At 44.5% G+C, this 27027-nt stretch overlaps 1 protein-coding gene and 1 long non-coding RNA gene across 2 annotated transcripts in view; both read left to right on the forward strand.

Moving 5' to 3' along the window:
- The first annotated feature begins 208 nt into the window (after positions 1-208).
- Positions 209-7660, forward strand: LOC134943688 (uncharacterized). The gene is made up of 3 exons (XR_010181679.1): positions 209-308; positions 1978-2028; positions 7466-7660. It is a non-coding gene; the product is annotated as an uncharacterized LOC134943688 (long non-coding RNA).
- A 4247-nt stretch (positions 7661-11907) lies between these two features.
- LOC134944183 (pancreatic secretory granule membrane major glycoprotein GP2-like) overlaps positions 11908-27027 on the forward strand; it is a 110710-nt gene continuing 95590 nt past the window's right edge. Inside the window, exons 1-5 of the mRNA XM_063932759.1 lie at positions 11908-12003; positions 12369-12520; positions 18348-18590; positions 21025-21178; positions 24061-24136. Coding sequence (XP_063788829.1) covers positions 11908-12003; positions 12369-12520; positions 18348-18590; positions 21025-21178; positions 24061-24136 — 721 coding nt within the window. The remainder of the gene's footprint in view (positions 12004-12368; positions 12521-18347; positions 18591-21024; positions 21179-24060; positions 24137-27027) is intronic.

Consider the following 27027-nt stretch of genomic DNA (forward strand, 5'->3'; position numbering starts at 1 on the left):
TTTAACAGCACCAGGTAAATGGCAATAAAAGAGATAATATAATTTACTCCCTCCTATATATAAATGGCAATATCAAAACAGAAAAACCTCAGTCCTGCAGAGACCTTTTGGTAACCATTTAGCCTGAAGTAAGAGAGGAAAACTATTTTGATAATAGAATTTGCCTATATTTTAATGTTCTTATTTCTTATTTTCTTTTAGCTGCTAGTGAAGGAACAAGTCTGGGACACTAGAGATGCATCCTGTCCCAGTGACTGTGCTGCTATCTTTCTTTACCTGTTCGTTTCTTTCATTAAACACCGATGCAGGTAAGTAAACTTTTATGTTTTACTTATTTACTGAATATTAAAACGGAGATGCTAACACTGCTGGTGGAGATAATCCAATTGCATCAATTTTCCCATACTATACTGCAGGGATAGGCAACGTGCAACATTGCAGCTGCTGTGGAACTAGAGATTCCAGCATGCTCTACCCTAGTTTTGCTGTTAGTGTGTGCTACTGTAAAATTGTGGCAGGGCATGATTATAATGTTGAAAATAATTAAATTAAATTAATGGGCTTGTTATATGGAATGCTTGGAATATGAGTATATCTATATATTGTTGCATATTCTGTACCTCTCAGCCTAAAATATACTGAAATACACTTAAAAGTTACATTATATTGTTAAGCAGTGATCCTCAGAATGGGATCAGTATGATTTGCCAGCGCATGCGATCCCGGCGGTCGTAATACCGACGCCGGGATCCTGATGTTTTAGAAGCCAACAGGTGTGAGTAACCCTAACCTTCTCCGCAGTCTAACCCTTACCCCCACCCCTCAGCCTAATCCTAACCCTTGGAGGGGGTGCCTAACCCTAACTTCCCCTCCCCACAGCTTAACCCTAACCCCCGGGACGCAGCCTAACTCTCCCCCTGCAGCTTTCCTGACTTGCGGTGTGGTCTGTCCTTGTTCGGGATCCCGGCTGTCAGTATTCTGGTGCAGGGATGGTGTAACCATTCCGGGTGCCGGTGTCGGCATTCGGAATAGGGTCGGTATTCCGGTGTTGGTATTCTGACTGCCGGTGACTGCTTCTCCTCAGAATGTGTATTGAACATGATTGTCACTATAAAGTGCCACACTTAAAATTGTGTCTTTGCCCCATGTGCTGAGCACAAAAAAGGATTTGTAAGATTTTCTTTGATAGTAAAAAAGCCCTCTGCTATTACTGTAGGTTTGACTTAAATAAAAAGGACAGCACTATAATTTTGTTCAGTTTTTTAGTAGCAGTGCAATGGGATGGACAGTATAATGGAGCTCCTGACACTTGTTGCTATGACTGTGCTGTTATTTCTAAACAGTGCTATACCGCCCTTGTTGAACAAAGAAGTACTGTACATGCAGATATCCATAGATCCGAGTCTACATACATATGTGGCCATACTGTATATGCCTTTGCTTAAATCACACCAAGTAGCCCCATTTGGCATGATGCAGACTTTGTGATCTAGCTACGCAAAGTATTTATTTTCTGAAATATGCGTCTTATTCACATCACTAATCTTACTGATTAGAAGGGCTGCCTTGGGTTGTAGACCCACTTGGCTGCATAGCACAAGTTAAATACTGATTACATTCAATTACTTTTACATTTTATAACAAAATTGTGGGTTTAACCCCTTGTCTGGCAAGGTCGCATCAGATGCAACCATGTCAGAAATGGCCACCGGCGGCCGCTGGAAGGTAGTCTTCCAGTGTCAGCTGGGCTCAGTAGGCAGTGGCAGCCACTCTGGGTCCCTTCTCCCTCCCTGGACACAGCATGAGGATTGCAGCTGTGGCTGCAGCAAGACAGGTAGGGTACACCGCACACCCTGCAACTATTATACATGCACCACTGACAAATGGTTTTAGTTATACAGCTATAAATGTTGCCTTTAAGTGTATTATTTTTTCCTTTAGAAATGAAAATAATAAAATATGTATTTTTCTATGCAGTAAGATCCATAGAAGTCATTCCTCGGGTTGAGTCAGTTTGTGATCGCACAGGTATGGTATGATTTTTGTTCATAAGAAAAACAATGTATTTTAAAAATGAAGGGTTCTATTGTAATGTGACCAGTCATACACTGCCCGTCTATGGGCAGTTTCAGTGATGCAGTGATAAACACAGTGTTGGCATTACCATTAAACTAACTAAGGAGGTTTGTCTAGGGGTCCTCAAATACTTGATAAGTTACTTACCCAGTGTTTTTAATAGAGATGAGTGGTTCTGATTCCGTGGAATCAGAACAACTCCAAACATGCCTGGCTCGAGAGTTAGCGAGCCCGGCCCACAAATGTCACGACAAGCTCGGGAGCGGCGCAAGAGGCCAAAAGTCATCATCCCGCGTCATGAGACTTCGAGTCTACAAATGCTCGACATCACGCGGCTCGGTGCCAGTTTCCTACACGCTTCCACGCTGCAAGGAGCTCTGCTGTGGGGTGTTGTCAGTCTGTCCTTTTCAGGGCAGGCTGTCAGAGTCTGCTGTCACTGGCTCAACGCAGTGTGACACAATCTGCATCCCTCCAAAAAAAGAAAACAAATAAAAATAATTTGTTTTCTCGTCTTTACATTGTTTGTTGTTTGCACTGCACCCCTGATTTGTGAATTGTGATCTGTGAATTTTAAAATGGATAGCAATCAGTTTATGGAACCAAATACTAGCGCTCCAGCTGCTTCTACCAGTCATGATGTCAATTTAATGTCATCTAGTGCTAAAGCTGATGGTCAAGGGCATAGACAGTTTAAACAACTGGTAAAGAAAAAAAGACCTAAAACAGTAAGAATTAGAAAGTTGGTTCATGCAGAGAAACTTAAAATTGCCAACAAGCCATTCACATCACCCAGTGGCAAGGAAAGACTCAAGGCTTGGCCTATATTTATGACTGATGATTCTGCAACTGTTAGTGAGGCATCTTCTGCCTCTCGTGACAATAAAAGACCTTGTCAATCAAACTTTAGAGGTGTAAGAAAACTGAAAACCACTAAGGCAGGAAAACAAACTGTGCAAACTTCGGAAATAGAAATTTACAAAATCCCTGAGGAGAGTCCAATTGCATCCCCAAATCCTATGTGTGAGCCTAAACTCTCAGAGAAGCTACCTTCCACCGTTACTGCTCCCTCTGTATGTGTAGAGATGAGCAGCATAAGTATTGCTGGTGACCTAGCTGTTGAAGATGCCACCGTGGAGATACAAGAGGATGAGGGGGGTATTTGTGTATCAGACGATGGCACTAATGAGGATCTTGAGGATGAGAATGAGGATGTTCTGTGTATAAGTTATACACAAGTGGAAGCATCTGTTGGCCATGATAAGACAGCCATTGTCATGCCTGGGCATCGGACCAACAAATCCACCTCCTATGTGTGGCATCATTTTCACTCAAATCCTGACAACATTTGCCAAGTCATCTGTAGCCTTTGTGGAAACAAAATAAGTAGAGGTAGGGACGTTAAGCATTTAGGAACCTCCACCTTATTAAGTTATCTGCAGCGAGCTCATGGCAGGTATAGGGTGTCAGAAACTGGTGCTAAGAAAATAACAACAAGCAGTCCAGTAGCAAATGTCTCCCTTCTCTCTACTAGAACCAGCACCTGTGATCTCCACCACCAACACCTTCATCCTCAACCTCAATATCCTCAGTTTTGACCAGAGATGGTCGTGAAACCAATTTGTTAATACTAGGTGAATCCTCCCCTTTCCAGGATTCTGCAGAAAAATCCTTAAGTGCAAGGCCTGCTGATGCTGGTTCTGCTGCTGCTGCTGGGAGTAGTAAATCATCCCAGAAGTGGACCAAGAAAATTGCTAGTACTAGTAGTATTTCCCAAAAACAATTGACTGTTAAGCAATGCTTGGCAAGGAGAAACAAGTATGTCAGTTCTCACCCAGTCGGACAGCGTATCGCTGATACCATAACTGCTTGGATAATCACAGATCTGCGTCCAATATCTGCTATCAATTCAGTGGGCTTTAAGCAGTTAATGGAGGCCGCATGTCCACGGTACCAAATTGCATCTCGGTTCCATTTCACCAGAAAGGCCATTCCTCGGCTGCACCAGGAGGTTAAGAAAAACCTCATTCACGGCCTAAAAAAATACCATTGTAGCCAGTGTCCACCTAACCACAGATATGTGGACAAGCGGGAGTGGGCAAACTAAAGATTATATGAGTGTGATAGCCCACTGGATGGTTGAATCACCTTTAGTAGCAGCAGCAGCAGTACTATCTAGCAAACATCGCCAACTCCTTCAAAGGCAGGCTACTCTGTGTATCACTGGCTTTACTAAGAGGCATACCTCTGACAACCTCTTAGAGAAACTAATGGATGTGATAGCGGCATGGCTTAACCCACTTGGACTCTCCTCAGGATTTGTAATTTCGGATAATGCCAATAATATTGTGAAGGCATTTCAACTGGTTGAATTCCAACACATCCCCTGTTTTGGTGGTTCAGCATTTTTTTTTAAATGACAGGGGCGTGCAAGAGATGCTGTCTGTGGCCCGAAAGATTTCGGGGGCATTTTCGGCATTCTGCAACAGCATGCAGGAGATTGCAGCAGCTGCAAGAAGAGTTGAATCTGCCCTTCCATCAACTGAAGCAAGAGGTGGTGACAAGGTGGAACTCCAACCTTCATATGCTTCAGTTGATGGAGGAGCAGCAGAAATCCATTCATAGCTATACAACAAGCCATGACTTTGTGAGAGGAGAGGGTGGTATGTACCTCAGCCCAGCACTCTATAAATTACTTTCTGTCTTGTGCAAGGTGCTCAAACCCTTTGAAGTAGCCACCTGTGAAGTCAGTTCTGACACTGCTAGGTTAAGCCAGGTGGTGCCCCTAATTAGGCTTTTGGAAAAACAACTGGAGAAATTGAAGGAGGAGATAAAACAAGGCAAATCTGCAAAATATGCTAGACTTGTAGATCAAGATCTTTTTTTTACTAAGCGAGGATACAAGGGCTGCCCATATCTTGAAATCAGATCACTACATTTTGGCAACCTTGTTTGATCCTAGGTTCGAGTCATATGCATTGTCTTTATTTCCAAATAATACAGATCTTAAGAGATGCAAATAGCTCCTGGTGAGCAGGTTGGCAGCTGAAGTGATGTCTCCTCCTTCAAATTCTTCCAATACAGCCAGGAAAAAAACGACATTTTCCCAAAAGACCTAGTGGGGATGCATTGCAGTCCAAAGACCACTTTGACATCTGGTCGGGTCTAGATGAATTTTACAGTAGTGACACCTTTACCATAACTCCATCTGATATGGTCACCGTCCAAAGAATGGTGGTGGATTACTTTCATGACACTGTAAAAGTAGGCATGTCACAGAGTCCCTTGGCATACTGGAAGGAAAAATAGTCAATATGGAGGCCCTTGTACAAACTAGCTTTGTATTACTTAAGCTGCCCACCCTCCAGTGTGTACTCGTAGAGAGTTTTCAGCACAGCTGGGAACCTTGTATGTGAATGGTGTAGGAGGCTACTTCCTCAAAATGTGGAAAAGATGATGTTCATCAAAATGACCTGGAAATTCCACTCAGAACACCTGTCCCAACAATTTCATCGAAATACAGAGACATCTGTAATAGGGGATTCGAGCGGAGAGGAATTAATATTGGATGATGATGAGGAGGATGTAACACTGATGAGGATGGCAGTGGCGATGACATCTTATAGACACTGTAGAGCTGTTGCTTTAAGGCAATTGGTAGCTTGTTTTTGGGGGCCCAAACAAACCACTCATTTCAGCCACAAGTGTGGCAGTCCTTGTCCCTGAAATGACTGGTTTGTTAAAGTGTGTATGTCCTGTTTAATATCCAACATAAAGGTGGGTGAGAGGGCCCAAGGACAATTCCATCTTGCACCACCTTTCATTTATCCCAGTGCTGTGTGGCAGTGTTTCATAGATATGTTACAAACTTCCATCTGTTTGTGCCGCTGCTCTGTCGCCTAGTAGTGAGTAGAGATGAGCGGGTTCGGATTTAATGCCAGAATTAACGCCAGTCCGGTTTTATCCAGATTTTTCTTATTGGCTATCCAAAACACGTGACGTCCGTGAACCAATAAGATGCCGTTTTGAGATCCGAGTAAATCCGAACTCGTTCATCTCTAGTAGTAAGTAACCAGCCAGCTGGCTGCAGACTTACTTGTAGGCCTAAAGTGTCTGAAAACAACATTGTGAGCATTAAGGTGGTCAAAATTGTCTGCACATGACTGGAAATTAATGTTATTGAGGTTAATAATATTCCAGGGCCAAAAAAAGGAAAAAGTTATGTGATTTTGGCATTTTTGGTCAAATTTTGAAAAAAATCTGAATCCAAATCCCGTTATGGCTGTTTGGCAAATCCAAATCCCGCTGATGAATCGAAATCCAAATCTTCGGGGCCGGCGCACATCTCTAGTTTTTAATATCCCCATTTAGCCCCCACATGGAGCACCAATGGCTTTCCCCTTTTCTGTTCTATGGGCGAGAGAGAACAATTGTGTATTTTAAGAATTTAAGCGGCCTGTGTGCAGTAGTAGTGCTTGCCCCCCTCACCTTCCCTCATATGTGACAAAGGAAATCATTGTTGGCGCAGTGGTTAGCATTACTGTATCACAATCTTGAGGTCATGAATTGAATTACTGACCCATACACTACACTAAGGCCCTCATTTCGAGTTGTTCGCTCGCAAGCCGATTTTAGCAGCATTGCACACGCTAAGCCGCCGCCTACTGGGAGTGAATCTTAGCTTCTTAAAATTGCAAACGAAAGATTCGCAACATTGCGATAAGACATCTCTGTGCAGTTTCTGAGTAGCTCCACACTTACTCGGCATCTGCGATCAGTTCAGTGCTTGTCGTTCCAGGTTTGATGTCACAAACACACCCAGCGTTCGCCCAGACACTCCTCCGTTTCTCCAGCCACTCCCGCGTTTTTCCCAGAAACGGTAGCGTTTTTTCCTGCACGCCCATAAAACGGCCTGTTTCCACCCAGTAACACCCACTTCCTGTCAATCTCACTCCGATCGCCTGAGCGATGAAAAAGCCGTGAGTAAAATACCTAACTTCATAGCAAATTTACTTGGCGCAGTCGCAGTGTGGACATTGCGCATGCGCACTAAGCGGAAAATCGCTGCGATGCGATGAAATTTTCCGAGCGAACAACTCGGAATGAGGGCCTAAGATCTCCCCATGTTGCAGTGCTTTCCTCCAGGAACTCAGGTTTTCTTCTGCACTGCAAAAACATACTGGTGAATTGAACTGGCTTTTGACAAAAAAAAAACAGTAACCCTAGTGTCTATGGGTCTAAATCTGTGCTGGACGCATCCGTGTGAATGCATGAAACTCCCAATACAAGCAGTTGCATACAAGAAGTAAAAATAAAATCAAATTATCTGTTTTCTACCAATAGTCCTAGGTTCTGTCTAATATTGGGATACCATGTCCTATATTTCTTCAAGGTGGCCTATGCTCAGATCTTGTGTGCTCAGCCAGTGGAATTAGTGTGACGCTTAATGTCCCCAAACTGATTGAAAATAGCATAGATATTTCAAACATTCATCTACAAGACAGAAGATGTACTGGATTTCCATATGATGGCACATCAGTTTACTTAACCTGGAGCCGTGATGAATCCGTTTGTGGAAATGAGCTCACTGTAAGTATTTTGTAGCAATGATTTGCTGTATAAGACCTCATGTAAACAAGCTGTATTAATACATTTGTTATGGTTATGTGTGTATGCAACACTAATGTGTATACCCAACACTAAATGAGCAAAACAGTGGAAGCATTGCTGACTATGGAAACAAGGATGGTGAGGTTGTTAAGAAAATACACAATCTATAAATACCTGATAATTTAGCATTAGGCACAGTAAGTATGATGTGCACCACCAGCCTGTGTACCCAAGGGTGGCAGAGGTCTTACCTTGCACAGTGCACATGTCCTGATGATGGACTGAGAACAATAAAGAAATATAAGTATAAATTAAAGTAAATATTTTAGATTGGAGCTAGTAGTGGTGATGTACTATGGTCAATAAAACCCACAATGATTTCAATCCTGCCCTGTCTAATGGTGTGTTGTGAACATATTGGACATGTAAATGTGGTGATAGACCATACAAATGATACATCTCAGACCTTAGGTCAGAGATAATTATTTGTGCAATTATATAACTTTGAAGGTTATGGGCTCAATGAAACATCTATGTCAGAACTGCTGCCAAACCAGTCCTCGAGATCTACCAACAGTACACATTTTCCAGACCACCTAGCTGGTGCACAGGTGTTGTCATTACTAATTAAGATGTGCTGCATTCCAGGGACGTGCAGTCAGGGGAGGCAGAGCCTCCCCTGTCATACTACACTGAAAAGAACAGATTTTCCCACTAAGCTATATTATATTTACAGTACTGCATATATAACACAGTCTATGTTATACATTATATAAATCTGTTTTTTTGACTTATATGATATATGCAGTGCCTCCCCAGGTTTTTACCCCACCGCACGTCACTGCTGCACTCATTCCTAACTGACAATTCGATAGCTCTCCAGGAGGCCTGGAAAATATGAACTGTTGGTAGATCTCGAGGACTGGTTTGGCCAGCCCTGATCTATGTAGACTCACTGGGGTATATTTACTAAGATTCGTATTAGTACCGATTTGTAGTGAGAATCATCACGAATGACATCGAAAGTGTAAAGCTGTCGTATTCTGCATTTTCGGATTTACCGATGTCGATGTCATTCGTTTTTTTGGCAGTGTTTTACGTGAGTGACTTGTAAAACACTGCCGACTTTAATACAATGAATCTCGGCCGGATCTGAGAGATCCGTGCTGGGCTTCATTGTGCACCTTTTGAAAAATTGTAATCAGTGTTAAAATAAAAAAAAAATTGCGTGGGGTCCCCCCTCCTAAGCCAAACCAGCCTCGGGCTCTTTGAGCCAGTCCTGGTTGTAAAAATATGGGGGGAAAAATGTCAGGGGTTCCCCCATATTTAAGCAACCAGCACTGGGCTCTGCACCTGGTCCTGGTTCCAAAAATACGGGGGACAAATAGCGTAGGGGTCCCCCGTAGTTCTGAAACCAGCACCGGGCTCCACTAGCCAGATACATAATGCCACAGCCGGGGGACACTTTTATCTAGGTCCCTGCGGCCCTGGCATTACATAACCAACTAGTCACCCCTGGCCGGGGTACCCTGGAGGAGTGGGGACCCCTTCAATCAAGGGGTCCCCCCCCCTCCAGCCACCCAATGACCAGGGGTGAAGCCCGAGGCTGCCCCCCCCCATCCAAGGGCTGCGAATGGGAGGCTGATAGCCTTTTTGTCAAAAAATGAATAGTGTTTTTAGTAGCAGTACTACAAGTCCCAGCAAGCCTCCCATGCAAGCTGGTACTTGGAGAACCACAAGTACCAGCATGCGGTGGAAATCCGGTCCCGCTGGTACCTGTAGTACTACTACTAAAAAAATACCCCAATAAAAACATAAGACACACACCTTGAAAGTAAAACTTTAATACATACATCCACACCTCCATATACACATATTTACCTATGTTCACATGAGGGTCGGTCCTCTTCTCCATGTAGAATCCATGGTGTACCTGTTGAAAAAATTATACTCACAAAATCCAGTGTAGATGGCTCCTCTTTTAATCCATTTGTAATCCAGGTACTTTGCAAAATAACAAAACGGACACCCGACCTCGCACTGAAAGGGGCCCCATGTTGTCACATGGGACCCCTTTCCCCGAATGCCAGGAACCCCTCTGACTTATGTCTAAGACGGTTCCATCAGCCAATCAGGGAGCGCCACGTTGTGGCACCCTCCTGATTGGCTGTGTGCTCCTGTAGTGTATGACAGGCAGCACACGCCAGTGTTACAATGTAGCACCTATGCGCTCCATTGTAACCAATGGTGGGAACTTTGAGCTCAGCAGTGAGGTTACTCTCGGTCAACCGCTGACCACAAAGTTCCCACCATTGGTTATAATGGAGCGCATAGGCGCTACATTGTAACACTGCCGTGTGCTGCCTGTCATACACTACAGGAGCACACAGCCAATCAGGAGGGTGCCACAACGTGGCGCTCCCAGATTGGCTGATGGAACCGTCTTAGACATAAGTCAGAGGGGGTTCCTGGCATTCGGGGAAAGGGGTCCCATGTGAAAACATGGGGCCCCTTTCAGTGCGAGGTCGGGTGTCCGTTTTGTTATTTTGCCAAGTACCTGGATTACAAATGGATTAAAAGAGGAGCCATCTACACTGGATTTTGTGAGTATAATTTTTTCAACAGGTACACCATGGATTCTACATGGAGAAGAGGACCGACCCTCGTGTGAACATAGGTAAGTATGTGTATATGGAGGTGTGGATGTATGTATTAAAGTTTTACTTTCAAGGTGTGTGTCTTATGTTTTTATTGGGGTATTTTTTTAGTAGTAGTACTACAGGTACCAGCGGGCCCGGATTTACACCGCATGCTGGTACTTGTGGTTCTCCAAGTACCAGCTTGCGGGGGAGGCTTGCTGGGACTTGTAGTACTGCTACTAAAAACACTATTAATTTTTTGACAAAAAGGCTATCAGCCTCCCATCCGCAGCCCTTGGATGGGGGGGGACAGCCTCGGGCTTCACCCCTGGTCCTTGGGTGGCTGGAGCGGAGGACTCCTTGATTGAAGGGTTCCCCACTCCTCCAGGGTACCCCGGCCAGGGGTGACTAGTTGGTTATGTAATGCCAGGGCCGCAGGGACCTAGATAAAAGTGTCCCCCGGCTGTGGCATTATGTATCTGGCTAGTGGAGCCCGGTGCTGGTTTCAGAAATACAGGGGACCCCTACGCTTTTTGTCCCCCGTATTTTTGGAACCAGGACCAGGCGCAGAGCCCGGTGCTGGTTGTTTAAATATGGGGGAACCCCTGACATTTTTTCCCCCATATTTTTACAACCAGGACCGGCTCAAAGAGCCCGAGGCTGGTTTGGCTTAGGAGGGGGGACCCCACGCATTTAAAAAAAAAACAAAAAAAAAAACACTTTCCCACCCCTTCCCACTGAAAAACATGCACGGATCTCATGGATCCGTGCATGCCTATCCAATCACGGGGAAAAAAAGCAGGTCTGTTTTTTTTAGCACTTTTTCACGAATTGTATTTCAGCACGGCAGTGTTTGGCTATTGTCGGCAGTGTTTGTGATTTGCACTTTTTAGTAAATGACCGATTTCTACCAAATTGCAGGCGTATTTGATCGATGGCGTATTGATTCATAATTTTTTCCTAGGACTTCCAAAATATTACGTATGCCCTCATCACTGCCGAGATTTTTGCTTAGTAAATTCCCGAGATGACACTTTGAAGAAAAAATGGCATCTCGGTCAAAATCGGGACCTTAGTAAATATACCCCACTGTTCTGTGCTGGACAATAATAACCCTGCTTGACTCATGTAAAATGTTTTCTGCCTGTTGAAAAAAACTATCATGAACATGATGGAAAAGTTAAGAAGTTCCCATATTATACCCCGTGACTGTTCCGATCTGAGAGCAGCCGCTGTGCACACCTGCCATTGTTGTACTGTACATGGCAAAAATGGTAGCTTGGAGGAGAGAACATGGCAATCTAGTGCTTGAAAAATGCTAGACATTCCTCGGAGGGTGCGATCACACTCTCATCATGATGTATCCTGTGCCAATATTTAAATTGGGTTTAAATGTTGGGGGCTATGGGGGTCATTCCGAGTTGATCGCACGTAGCAACTTTTTGCTGCTCATGCGATCAACTAGACACCACCCATGGGGGAGTGTATTTTAGCATAGCAAGGCTGTGATCGCTTGTGCAGCCCTGCTATGCTAAAAAAGTTTTGTGTAGAACAAGACCAGCCCTGCAGCTACTTACCCTGTGCGATGGATCCAGCGATGAAGGTCCTGGAATTGACGTCCGACAACCACCCTCCAAATGTCTGGACACGACTGCATTCGGATCTCCATGCCTGGAAAACGGTGAGTATCCGCCCTGGAACGCCTCCGCGCTGTCAGTCTTCTTACGATTGCGCTAGCGATCACTTTCTTCTCTCTTCTGGTCATTGCCCGGCGACGGCTGTCACCGGGCAATGACGCTCGTGCGCATTGCGTGCACCGTGCATGCGCATTTCTGACCCTTTTGCACTGCAGCGATGAGCCGCTGCATGCGAATGGGTCGGAATGACCCCCAATGTTATTACCTTATTATCTACAGCAGAGTGTTGCTCCATATGATAAAGCAGTTATAAAAGTTATGATATCACAGCTATTTTATTATAAATAATGATGTCACAGGTCTATATTTGTTCTGATTAATTATACAGAATAATGTTCTTTTCTTGTAGGTAACGCCAACACATGCTATTTATAAAAATCATATTTACTTGCCAGTGGATCCAGCAGCAATCATTGTCAGAGAAATCACCGTAATCAATGTCACATGTTCTTACCCACTTAACCTAAATACTTCAACAGGTGCAATTCGTCCCGACTTAAGGTATAGTTTTTCCAACAAGGATTTATTTATTATATGTTGTGGTGGACTTTATGTAATGTAATACTAATATACAGTATCTCTGTATACTTTACTACATTATCTATCTATCTATCTATCTATCTATCTATCTATCTATCTATCTATCTATCTATCTATCTATCTATCTATCTATCTATCTATCTATCTATCTAGCTTCACTTCCAAAGCACAAAAAGAGATCAGCACACCATCTTCATAAAGTGCAATTTTCTTCCTATATATTATAGCTGCCTTAAAACTGCACAAAGCAGCATGTTCATGACAAAATAAAGCAGCAGCATATATTTCAAGCAAGGGTTAATACTTATTAGAGTGTCAGAGAGCCCCATGCTCGATTTAGATGAAAACTAGCAGCATGATCCAACAGCTGTTTCAGTGGCACATCCCCCTTGCATTAATCCTTTTTACTGTCCGTTTCCAATGGTAACCAATGTCAGTGCAGCCACCTCCAATTAGCCTCAATCACAGGCAACAGTTCTCAGCACATGTAAAAGAATAGAGGGCACACTCAGGGGGTAATTCAGAGTTGATCGTAGATGTGCTAAATCGCACGCCTGCATTACCCAGACGCACCCCAAAAACGGTGTCCAAACGCCGCCGGCCCGCCCCCTCCCACCCAAACGCCTCTGTCTGTCAATCAGGCAGAGGCGATCGCTGGGCTGAGATGCTGATAGCATCTCTTTTATGCACATGTGCACTGCGTCGCATGCACACTGTGGCGCAAGCGCAGTTCAGATCTGAGATATTTGACTTCAAAGCCGTGGTCTCCATCCAAGCCAGGTATCTCGGGTTCTGTCAGACTTAGGCCCTCATTCCGAGTTGATTGCTCGCTAGCTGCTTTTAGCAGCAGTGCAAACGCTAAGCCGCTGCCCTCTGGGAGTATATTTTAGCTTAGCAGAAGTGCGACCGAAAGGTTCGCTGAACTGCTTCAAAATATTTTCATGCAGTTTCTGAGTAGCTGCAGACCTACTCCTACCTTGCGATCACTTCAGACTATTTAGTTCCTGCTTTGACGTCACAAACACGCCCTGCGTTCGGCCAGCCACTCCCCCATTTCCCCAGGCATGCCTGCGTTTTTATCTGACACGTCTGCGTTTTTCAGCACACTCCCGGAAAGCGGGCAGTTACCTCCCAGAAACACCCCATTCCTGTCAATCACTCACCGATCAGCAGTGCGACTGAAAAGAGTCGCTCGACCTTGTGTGAAACTGCATAATTTTTTGTGAAAGTACGTCGCGCGTGCACACTGCGTCCCATACGCATGCGCAGAAGTGCCGATTTTTAGCCTGATCGCTGCGTTGTGAACAACGGCAGCTAGCGATCAACTCGGAATGACCCCCTTTGTTCATGAAAATAGAAGTACTGTGATTCTGCAGGCTGTTCATTACTACATTCACCATAACCCATTGCGTTCACATAATACAAGCACTGTCAGACTGCAGTGTGAGTTGTCTTTGCAAAAATAATGTTGAAATAAGAAATAAATACTTTAAATAGTTGTTTTTGTACAACTTGTGAGTGCTGTATGTGCTGTACCCCACTGTGTTCACATAAATATAAACTCTGGGTATATGGATCACAATCAATCAATAGAAGAACAGGAGCAGCACCAAGTACTAGTGCTGTGGCTGCTGCCAGTCATGATAGTACTACAACATATAGTAAAGGTGGTCCAGGGGGCAGAACATTTAGGAAAGGGCACCTGTTATCACAATTGTTCACATTGTTTAAAACAGGGGTAGAGGTGTCTAATTAAAAACTGACAAATCAGTGCCCCCCCCAAAAAAAAAATACTGAAGAACAAAATGTGTGTTCATGAATCCCTGAGGAAAGTCTAGGGCTGTCCACGTTAGCTATGTGTGAGTCTGACATTTCTCAGGCAGTACTCATAGAGAAGTCTCCTTCCACCATTTCTGCACCATCCGCAAATGTGGAGATGAACAATACAAGTAAAGATGGTGATGGTGACATAAGAGAAATTGAGGTTGCTAGTATGGGAGTGGAACAGGATGAGGGGAATATTTGTGTACTATCTGATGCTTTTGAGGATTATGAGGTTGTTGATGATGTTGTTTGTGTAAGTCAGCCACTAGTGGCATCAGTTCTTGTCTGTGATAAATATAAAATAATGTGGTGCCTGGGCATAAGACCAAAACACCATCTTTTTTCGGTGAGGAATTATTTTTACCCAAATCCCTGGTGTCCTGTGCCAGAAAGAGAATTGATGTCTCCCCCCTCCCCTCCCCTCCCCATTTTTCCAATAGAGACATAAGGTGCATACCTTCTGGGGAATCAGCATGACAAAACTGATCCTAGAGACAGCCCATGAGTTGATGCTCCTTCCCACATTATATATATATATATATATATATATATATATACACACAGTATATATGTATATATAATGTATTTATTTATTACTAGTTATATATGTATTATTTATTTATTACTAGTTCTCTATAGAGCATACACATATGCAGTGCTTTACAGAGAATATTTGGCCAGTCACGTCAGTCTCTGCCCCAGTGGAGCTTACAATCTATATTTCCTCCCACATGTACGTGCAGACACATACACGTTAGTGTTAATTTCATTTGGATCTCATAAACCTACCAGTATATATTTGGATTGTGGGAAGAATCCAAAGCACCTGGACGAAACCCATGCACGTAAAGGGAGAATATACAGACTCCACACAGTTAGGACCATGTTGGGATTTGATCCCATGCAGTGGTGTCGAGAGAGGAGAGGATAGGGTACAAATTACCCAGGACCAGGTCTGATCGAGGGGTCCAGTAAGGGCCCAGTGGGGGCCCTGGCCTCCCTCCTCCTTAACTGGCAGCAGCAGCTACAGCTCTTCTCCTAAGCTTAGCACACGCTGCTGACTGCTGGGCTGGAATGTGGTCATGGTGGTGCTTAAAATACATTTTTGGGGCTATTTTTTCAAAAGTTCCATGACTACACCTCCTGTGAATAGGCCACTGCCCCTGAAAAGTACCTGGGCCCAGACATACTATCTAACTATATACAGTATATATGTGTGTGTGTGTGTGTGTGTGTGTGTGTGTGTGTGTGTGTGTGTGTGTGTGTGTGTGTGTGTGTGTGTGTGTGTGTGTGTGTGTGTGTGTATATCTATCTCTATATATATCATGGCTGGCACTCTGTCCAAAATACTGCATAGATTCCTGGGTGCCCTTAGTGGGATGACAAGTAGTATAAGCAGAAATACTGTGGCACTCTTGGAACTTACTAATGTAACAATATATTCTGGTGATGACCACTAATGTGCAAGTCAACATTTCAGTTTATTCAACTTTAATCATAGTGAGTCCTGAAAGTTGTGTGGCATTTCTGCATATACTTTGTGTGTTTATATATGTGTGTGTATACAGTGATTGCACTTACATGCTATAGGGCCTCTTTTATCCCAAAATTACAATGGAGGATCCATTTTCTCAAACTGATGGTGTTCCAGGGAATGTGCTCTGCAACCAATGCAGCTTTTATGTGACTGTACCATACCTCCCAACATGACCCTCTCCAGGAGGGACAGAATGCTCTGCTCCTGGACTTTCCTCTTAATTTATGATTGCCCTCACTTGTGCTGAAACACCTTTCTTATCCACTAACCTGTTCAAAACAGGTAGCTGCAATCTTAAATTAAGAGAAAAGTCTAGAAGTAGAGCATTGTGTCCCTCCTGGAGAGGGTCATGTTTGGAGGCATGTCCCACTATCCTAATAGTGCACATTTTTGTCCCAATTGCTGGGAGGTATGTCATGCTCCAGTGAGAGAGTGGGGACATCTCGTGTGCTAGACATGCCCATAGAGTGGTGCAGCCATGCAACTAACAGAGTGTGGCCACACTCCCTACAGGGGGCCCCCCGAGTGGTTACTGTACCGGGGCCCAGGATTTCTCTTGGCAGCCCTGATCCCATGACCTCAGGGCTGTGAGGCAGTAATGCTAACTATTACACCATGTGTATTGCCCATATATAAATAGTATACATGTACTGTATTATTTATACACACGTTTATAGAACACTGCAAGAAAATGGATTTGTACTGGAATCCTCTTTACATGACATTCATGCACTTAACTTAAGAGCTCGTTGGTATTCAATTGCAATACCCTTTATTAAATAACACATTTCAATATACTGCCATACCCAGGATTCAAACATATACCCTGTTGCATTCCAGTCAAGCACCCTGCTCATTGAGCTATTTGATCCTGCATAAAAACTATGGGAACTATATGAAGCGACTTGTACAGATGTAGCCATGCTAATCTTACTGCAATGCGGCATGTTGCATGCAGCAAGCCATGTTGCAGCATGCTGTATCACAGCAAAGATGAGCATGACTACATCTGTACTTTGTAAAAAAAATAATCAGCATTGGAATAGTGGAGATCTATGTAGTGCACAGCCACATGACAACATCACACATAGGGCCTAATTCAGTAAGGATTGCTAATTCTGCTAATTAGCAGAATTTGTAATCCTTTTGCTAGCATGCTGGGGGGTGCCCATCGCAGGGCAAGGCCGCCCAGCATGCTGACTGCCGCCTCCCCCCATTGATGAAGCAGAAATTGCAATCGCATGGAGACCTGCTGCCAGTTTCCCAATCACGGCAGCTGTGTGTGACGTCATGCAGCCGCCGCGATCATGTCCCGCCATGCCCAGTTCGTGCCGCACTGTCCCCCATTTGGCCAGCTCCGCCCCCGCAATGCTTCATCGCCACCCTGGAAATGGAGCGTTCCCGCCCTGCGACCAACTATGCCTGATTGACAGGCAGTGGCGATCACATTTCTGCAGTGCCTCGCAGAAAGTTTGGGTGCAGGACAGGCGCTGCGCATGCACCCGTGGGGCGATCACAATAATTACAGTTGGATCGTGATTTGCACCCAGTGATGCACAGGATACACACAGAAAGAAAAACATTCTGTAGAGAAGAAGAGGTGTAGTCCCAAAAAGTACAATTTCAATGATGAAAAGAAAAAAAAGTTATTAGGGTATGATAGACCATACTTACCAGTAGCGGATCTTGCTATGGGCACACAGGATTTTTGCCTGGGGCGCTGCCACCATCTGGAGGGCGCCGCTGCCATGAAGAGATCCGCTACTGTTGGTCAGTGCCCCCCGGTGCTGTGCTGTGACGGAAACTAGACGCTACCCATCTAGTTTCTCTTCGTGGAGAGGACCTTTGCTGTGCTTTGCGTGATGACGTCATCGCGCACCACACAACATTGTGGGACTGACACATAGACGCTAGGGGTCATAATTGACCTCTAGTGTCTATGCTGTGCTATGGGAGAGACGTCATGACGTCTCTCCCATAGATCCGAGGAGCGGCGACGGCGGAGATCAGCAACGGTCGGGAATCAGGAGCGGGGATAGTAAGTATTAATATTTTCTTTTTTTTTGTAAGCAGCGCTACTCAACTGGGGGCACAACTCTACTGGGGACACAAATGGGAGCACAACTCTACAGGGGGTACAAACGGGGGCACAACTCTACAGGGGGCATAACTGACCACGCCCCGGTATAAAGCCACGCTCCCATTTTCGCCCGGGGCGCCACAAGGGCTAGAACCGGCCCTGATACTTACCTACTCTCCCGGATTCTGCGGGAGACATCCGGGCAGGACAGGTCAAAGAGGGGGCGGACTGAGGTGATCCTGCATATGGCTGGTCTATTAACTTATTTACTAGGAAGTTTATGTAATTTATGATAAACTTTAAATACTATACTTGTAATGTTCTCCCTGTGTTTTTTATTTTTACAGAATAACATATATACCGATTGATGGCAGTGGGACATTTAAAGTGAGGATGGCTATCTACACAGACATCAGTTATACTACCCCAAATAACAATCCAGTTATTGACATTTCTACAAAATCTATTTTATATGTTGGCGTCTTTATTGAAGAGCCTGCTGCTAACTTCAATCTTCTAATGATAAACTGCTACAGCACACCTACAAACAATGCTTATGATCCTGTAAGATACAACATCCTTGTTGACAGGTAAGATCTTACAGTAAGTATATATACCATGATGTACTGTAGCTGTAATATAATCCTTCTCTTTCTGTACAAGAAGATTCAGAAAAAATGTATGTGCAGCATACAGACTGAGAATCAAGGGCAAATAGGAAGAGATGAACAGCCTCTTAGTTATGGATGTACATCGGTGTGGTAACTATTGATGGCAAACTGGTAAGTGACCATCGATGGCTGCCAACTATGTAATGGATGACCATCGATGGTTTCCACAACCGATGGTCATCCCATATCTTTCACTGACTGGCCCGTGGGCCAATCAGTACACAGGGATGCGGGGCGTCATGGGTGTGGGGGGAGGGGGACTATACTCCATGTCCCGGCACCTTTTAAAAAAAACCATTTGGTTATGCCATGCCATTGATGGAGGGAAACCATATGGTTCTCCCCCATCAATGGTAAAAGTATTCTACATCGGCCATAAACCATCAATAATTATGAATCATCGTAGGTCGATGCCATTCCTACTGTTTTGCAGAGCCTCACCAGGGGCACTTCGTTCAGCTAGTGTCTCTCTCATTTCAGTATAAACAACCATACAGCCCAAACAGAAGCACATCCTAAGGTTACTAGTGGGCATATTAGTCAAATATATTGCAGGATATCCCCAGAAAGCACTTGTTTGCATTATCTGATGATCGTACTTGCCCAGCAGTGAGGCTGGGACTCCAGTGCTGTTTCTTGCGGCGGATGAGCCGTGCAACTGCACTGGGCGTCCGCCGTGGCACTTTGTCCCTTTACTGCTCCGGGCTCCCCCTCCTCTCTTCTCTTCCAGAATACTCTGCTTGGGGGTGGAGTTTCACGGAATGACGCGTTTGTGTCATCCACAAAACTCCGCCCCCCCAAGGGGAGTACTGGGGAGCAGGAGGGGGAACCCAGAGCACATCCTGTGCGCTGGTACTGACCGGATAATAATTCACATTACATACCTGACATCCTTGCTGCTAAACAATGTAGCTAAGACCCATTGGCTGCTTAACCTGGAAATTATCAGCATCTCATCTCCAGTTTAGGATGCTGACAACAGCAGCAGCCACGGCGGTTGCAGCTTTTCCCCGCCGCCCCATGCACCGGCAGTAGGACACAGCTATCCCTCAGCTGGTAGCCCTGGCCAACATGTTTTCTCACTAGGTAAGCTGCAAAGTTGGGGCCACCTTCCTGTGCCCTTACAGATGGAGATATTTGCCAGAAGGAACTGGTAGGGTCACACACCCCAGCCCCGGCATTGCAGCAGAGATCCAAAAATCCTTGGCAATGAGCATGACACCCAGCGCATAATACTCCTGGCAATGAGCATGACACCCAGCACATGATACCCCTAGCAATAAGCATGACACCCAGCACATGAAAGCCCTTGCAGCGAGCATGACACCCATCACATGAAACCCCTGGCAACAAGTATGACACCCAGCACATGAAACCCCTGGCAACAAGCATGACACCCAGCGCATGATACCGAAAGCAATGAGTAGGTAATTTTAAAGTTATAAGAAGCTTTACTGTGGGGCATAATTTATCACGGGCATTGTGGTATATGGCACAATATAGTGCAGGGAGCATTACTGTGTGGGGCTTAATATGGTGGAATTTATTTTTTTCCCTGTGGTGGGCGAGGTCTGTTGGTGCAGGGTCAAAAACTGGGGGGGGAAGGTAGTCTTTTCAGGTGAGACCACACCCATTTTAGTGAGACCATGCCTATTTTAGCAAGGGCACATCCCCTCACCGGGAACGTGCACTATTGGTGCGCAATATTTTTTTCATTCTCACACTGGGAGCCAAATTGGCTAGAAACAGTCCCAGACCCAGAGGAAATGTAAACATAAATAATTTCAAACATCCTAATTGCTAATTGCAGCTATAAAGATTCAGTATTTTTGGGGCTGGCCAAGTTTGCAGAACTACAGTATGCCCTAATGGTGTTGGGAGCACAGCCTACTGTTTAAGCAGTGTTCACACTGGTATTACAATAGAAGTGTCGTGGTACAAGCCGACATTAAATAACTGAAAAGTAACAAAACTGAAGATTTGCATACCATAAGGAATTACAAAGTTCCTACTAGTGGTAAAAGAAGTCAGCAACATTTCTATGACCTAAATAAAATCATCAATGTAGCCTTAAATAAAGTGGGAAGCTACACAGATAGATTAAAATAGCCATATAGTAGGAAAAAAAGTATTTTACAGCATATCAGAAACTTTAGTCCAGAGACTGACCACAATGTAAATATTGTACATTATGGGGGGAATTCAAATGTTTGAAAAGTCGGTTGGATGTCTATTTTTTCCTGTCTATTAGAGACACCCAACTGACTTTTCAAATAATTGAATATTCCCATTATATTGTATTTTATACATTATACTACTTTACAAACTTTAATTTGTGAATATTATTTTACAGATGCCCTAACCCCACAGACAGTACTATCAAGGTTTTACAAAACGGTGTTACCAGTATGGGAATGTTCTACTTACAAGCGTTCAAGTTTATTGGTGATTATTCCTATGTATATCTACACTGCGAAGTTTACCTCTGCAAAGACAGCTGTGCACCTGTGAGTATATATTTACACTTCTCAACCCACTAAGGTTTTTATTAATTCTAGAAGTTTTATTAGTATCATGTTTCTCTTTACAAATGTATTAAACAGCTTTTTGGACAAGTATTACATAAATAGAAGGCCCTGGGCCTGATTCTGAGTCAGATGCAAAGTGGTTGTATGTTTGGGAGGCAACAGAAGAAACGTTTGCTAACTTATGCCAATACAAATGCATACGGCTTCAAGCAGGAAGCAGAACCGCCCACTGTTTTGCTGTCCACAGTAGTAACTACCATCATTAGTAGCTGCACTTGTACCTGACCCATGTTGGGTGCAGAGATCTGTCAGAGACAGGCTTCCCTTCACTGTTTCATAGATTTTCAGTGGTCTGTGCAGGCGTCACTACTGCAATGCACATGCACAGTGATTGAATTGCGTGATTCATTTGCAAGTGATTGACAGGCAGTGGCCATTTTGTGGGTGGTAAAAGGGGATGACAGAAAAATGCAGCCGTGCTAGGAACATTTTGAGGGTATTTATCAGTTTCCAATGCTGCATTCAGACTGCAAATGCCGGATCCTACCCGGTAAGACAAACGTGTACTTACCGGGTGGGATCCGGCATTTGCACTCCGCTGCTGGCTTTCCGACCCGGCAATATACCGGGTCGGTTGCCATAGCAGCGGAGGGAGCAGCAGCAGCAGGGGCGGGGGTGGAGGCGGCGCCGGGGGATGAGCTCATCTCCAGCGCCGCCTCTCCCTATCTTGTGAATGGGAACCGTGTCGCATCGACACGGCTCCCATTCACACCGCACCTGACCCGGTAATCAACCCGGGTAAAACCCTTCTTTTTTACCGGGTTGATTTACCGGGTCAGGCGACCCGCTTAATCGGCCAGTGTGCTTTCACATCGCACACTGACCCGGTTCGACACGGCAATATGCCGTGTTGGTACCGGGTTATTTGTGCGATGTGAAAGGGGTACAACTGTGATCCTGAATGCAGAAAATATATCTCTGGCATCTCTGGTGCAGCAGTCATTATGAGTGACCATAAACTCACTTTCATATGTGCCTGATCTGTGTCCATGCTGCAAATGTGTACCCAGTTATGGGCAGCTGTGAGGGTTCCGGTGGGCATCGCTATACAGATCCCGATGATTGTTACATTAATATATTTTTGCACATCTCTGATTCAAAAATGGTCTCTTTGGCAGCATTAGCACACAACAAGGAATCAGGCCTTTAGAACAGAGGGGGTCATTCTGAGTTGATCGCTCACTGCCGTTTTTCGCAGCGCAGCGAACAGGTTACTACTGGGCATGCGTATGCACCGCAATGCGCAGGTGCGTTGTATGGCTACAAAGCGGATCGTTGCTGGGCGATGGATTTAACAAAGAATCCATTCGCACAGCCGATCGCAAGGAGATTGACAGGAAGAGGGCGTTTGTGGGTGGCAACTGACCGTTTTCTGGGAGTGGTGCGGTGAACGCAGGTGTGTCCAGGCGTTTGGAGGGTGGATGTCTGACGTAATTCCGGTACCTGCAACGCTGGATTGATCGCACAGGGTAAGTAACTTATACCCTGGTCTTGTTCTACACAAAACTTTTTTAGCATAGCAGGGCTGCACAAGCGATCGCAGTCATGCTATGCAAAAATACACTACCCCATAGGCGGCGTCTACTTGATCGCACGGGCAGCAAAAAGTTGCAGCATGCGCTCAACTCGGAATCACCCCCAGAATTCTAGCTGCATGCATACAACACACTCCCACATCTCAAGTGCGACCGCATCATTGCCGCCTAGAAGAGCCCATTTCATACAAAGAGAGATCCATCCCTCATCCATCCATCCATCCAAATCAAATCATCTACAGTTTGTTAAGAATCACTATTTACAGCCATATACAGAGATACTTCCAATTCAGAATCAGTTTTCATGTGTGTATACTATCAGCAACAATATTTTATTGCTGGTATTGTAAGCACAGTAATATATTTATAGTGTTTCTATTGTGTTTTTTTTAGTCCATACTTGCCTACTTTTGAAAACTATAGTCAGGGAGAGTACAGTAGGATATGGCAGCTCTAGGGGGTGTGTCACAATCTGCCCAAAGGGCGTGTCTAGCTCTACATATGGACATGCCTATGCTTAAATGCTTACTGTTGCAAGATATTTCTATATAATATTAGTAACAATATATTTTGGGAAGATTTGCAGGTATTGATACTAATATTGCTGTCTGCAATACGGGGTTTCTTGTTTACAACTATATATTCGCTGTGATATTTCTTTTTTTCTCACTCGGGAGAATATACATGATAAATGTGATGTCTATGTAATAAATTCCAAATGCAATCTGCATCGGTTAAAGGAATATCTTAAATTAAAAAGAATCACACAAATAATACTAAACCATGCCACTGTAAGCTATAACCAATCACCTCGTTCAGTACATGTTAAATCAAGCAGGCTTTGTGCACGTTGGCAGTCCCTTTACCTCTTGCCTCCAATCCTGAATGCAGGATAGAGTTTTTTTGTAGATACAGAACAACCAACAGTTGCATATTCCAAGGATTGAGGACATGTTATAGAGGAGACTGACAAAGTGCCCAAAAGTTTGTTGATTTTGTACAATTGTACTAAATCCTTGTACATTTCATCTGTTGTGACTTTCTTGGATGTTTTCTCCTAGCACCTAGCCTTCCATTTTGGTACTGTATAATTTAATAGACAACTTTGTTAGATGCATGTACCCAATACAGTATAATAGCAGGCTTCCATGTAACATGCTCCATTAATTATATATTTTTTGTGATAATCAAGATTAGAATATTTTATAGCTAAATGACCCCAAACAAACCTACCACATGTTGGCGAGTAATTATCTTCTATTGTAGACTTGTTCAAGCAGATCTAGTAGTGAAGCTCCAAAGGCACAAGGAACTTTGACTTATGGACCTTTCAGAATTGATGGTAAGATAAAAGATTACACATTTCTTTTTGACTATACTGTAGTATAGAATTTATTATTAGGATGACTACACCCAGTAACCATCAAGTAAATTTTTAAATGGAAAAATATGGGGCAACATTTATAAAAGCTGGAATGTAGTAAGATCGTTTGTATCACGTAATCAGATTGACACTAACATATTCAGTGCACTTTAGAAGTGAAAAGATAACATCTGATGCATTGCTATTTTTATGGGAACATGTTTTTAGACACACTGTATCCTTACCTGTTATATTTGAATAGTCTCTAACATTGCAAAAACAATTTAGGTAGAGTTGTTGTAGAGAACATTTTGCTGCATTTTACCTGTATTATAATATTGATCAGAGTCAGATACATAATTAGGCAAACTAGGCAGTTGCCTACAGTAAGTTGGCAATGGTCGGGGGGGGGGGGGGGGGGGGGCACTTAAAACAGTGAAAGCTGTAGCACTACTGCATGCAGTATCAGTCACTGATATGAAGGAGAAGCAAATAGTTGCAGCAAATCTATGTCAGTGTTAGACTGGTAGAGTTGGTACTGGGCTGGGATATCACACTCCCAATGTGTAAAGCTGAGCATGCCATTCCCTCCTGCCGTCTTCAGAGGGACTTCCTGTCATAAGTTGAATGTGTGGCCCTATATCTGTAAAGTTGCTGACAGTACCTGACAACAGTCTGGAAATTATCACAGTCAGCACATGGTGGGACATGAGTGGGTTGGGGACACTGGTATATTGGGGACATGAGTATGGACACTGGTATATTGCTTGGATAAACATGCGTTGGTCTAATTTGCCCCAATTTTTCATTGTGTTAAAATGAATAAAAGGACAAGCATGAACCCATTTTACATTCTACCTACAGCAGTGGTGTAAGTAGGTTCTGACCTTACTAAGTCCATTCTAAATATTAAAGGCCCTAACATTTGACTACTGCTACCCATTGGGCAGTATTCAATTGTTTGAAAAGTCAGTTTGGTGTCTGTTTTTTCCTATCTAATAGACAGGAAAAAACAGACACCCAACCGACTTTTCAGACAATTGAATATCCCTTATTGTGTCAAACCTTACTGCTATGAGTGTGTACAATGGTATTCAGAATACTCCAGATTAATTGAACTATAATGAAATTCCATACAGATCCTTCCAATAGGCACAAATCATATAACTGTAGTAGGAATATACTTAGCAGATATTTTATAGAGTGCAGTTTAGCTTCACCATAAAGCAGCATTTCCCAAACTCAGTCCTCAAGGCACACTAATAATCAAGGTTTTAGTAAGATCCATGTTTGAGCACAGATGGTTAAATCAAAATAACTGAGGTAATAATTAAATCATCTGTGATCAAGTATGGATATCCATAAAACTTGGACTCTTATGGGCCCTACTCATTTCCCGATGCGCCGCCGAGGTGCCCGACGGCCGATACGGCCGACGAGCGACCCGGCGGCGGGGGGGCAGTGACGGGGGGAGTGAAGTTTCTTCACTCCCCCCGTCACGCGGCTGCATTGAAGTGCAGGCAAATATGGACGAGATCGTCCATATTGGCCTGCATGCACAGCCGACGGGAGACCAGCGATGAACGAGCGCGGGGCCGCGCATCGTTCATCGCTGGAGTCTCCACACTGAAAGATATGAACGAGTTCTCGTTCATTTATGAACGAGATCGTTCATATCTTTCAGAATATCGGCCAGTGTGTAGGGCCTATTAGTGTGCCTTGATGACCGTGCTTGGGAAGCCCTGCCATACAGAAATATAACCAGGTAACAGGTTTCCCAAATGATACAGGCTGATGAACTTTGCTGAGCAAGTCAGAGCATAAATCCAAGAATGCATCAGGCTAAGACAGGAGCAGACTGTTTAAAACCCACAACAGTGTGTCCAGTGAGACTCCCTGTAAGGGCTGAAACATCCAGTCAGTACCAGTCAAAGAAACAAGCAAGATTCTAATTGCAGCTGCAGCAATTAGGAGTCATTGCCAGTGCAAGTAGTTGCAAGTAGAAAAAATGTCTTATAGGTACTGTGTGCATGCACCAAAAAAATGGGTGTGGCCAAATGCCACATGTGGCGTGGCTAATGAAAATGGGGTCGTGAATCAACTATGACCCCAATAGTGCCAGATACGCCCCTACCGTGCTAGATATGCTCCTACAATGCGAGATGCGCAAATGCCCCACGGTGCCAGATGCACAAATGTCCCCACAGTGCCAGATATGCTCCACAGTGCCAGATATGCCCCCACAGTGCCAGATACACATATGCCACCACAGTGCCAGATATGCCCATACTTTGCCAGATACACATGCCCCCAGAGTGCCAGATATGCCTCTTCAGTGCCAGATATGCCCCCACAGTGCTAGATACACATGCCATCAGAGTGCCAGATATTCCCACCAGAGTGCCAGATATGCCCCCACAGTGCCAGATATGCACCCACAGTGCCAGATACACATGCCCCCACAGTGCTAAAAATGCCCCCACAGTGCCAGATACACATGCCCCCACAGTGCCAGATATGCCCTTTCAGTGCCAGATATGCCCCACTTTGCCAGATTCACATGCCCCCAGAGTGCCAGATATGCCCCAGCAGTGCAACTCATCATTGTTGCTGCTGCCTGGGGCTGGCACTGTCTTCTGCTGCTGCTGGGGAGAGTAGAGCACGGCACGCACCCCTTCGGCCCTCAGTCAGAACTCTGCATCCTCCTGTGGTGGCGGCATCCTGTATATTAGATCTGGCGCTGGTCCGCGAGCCAATCAGGGCTCGCGGTCCGGCAGTGGCAGCTCCTGATTGGCTGCCGGTTCGTGAGATCTGATTGGCTCACGAACCGGCGTTTCAGTGCACGCCGTGGCCGCCGGACTCTCTCGGTC

The sequence above is a fragment of the Pseudophryne corroboree genome, chromosome 7 (genome assembly GCF_028390025.1).
Source record: "Pseudophryne corroboree isolate aPseCor3 chromosome 7, aPseCor3.hap2, whole genome shotgun sequence".
Lineage (NCBI taxonomy): Eukaryota > Metazoa > Chordata > Amphibia > Anura > Myobatrachidae > Pseudophryne > Pseudophryne corroboree.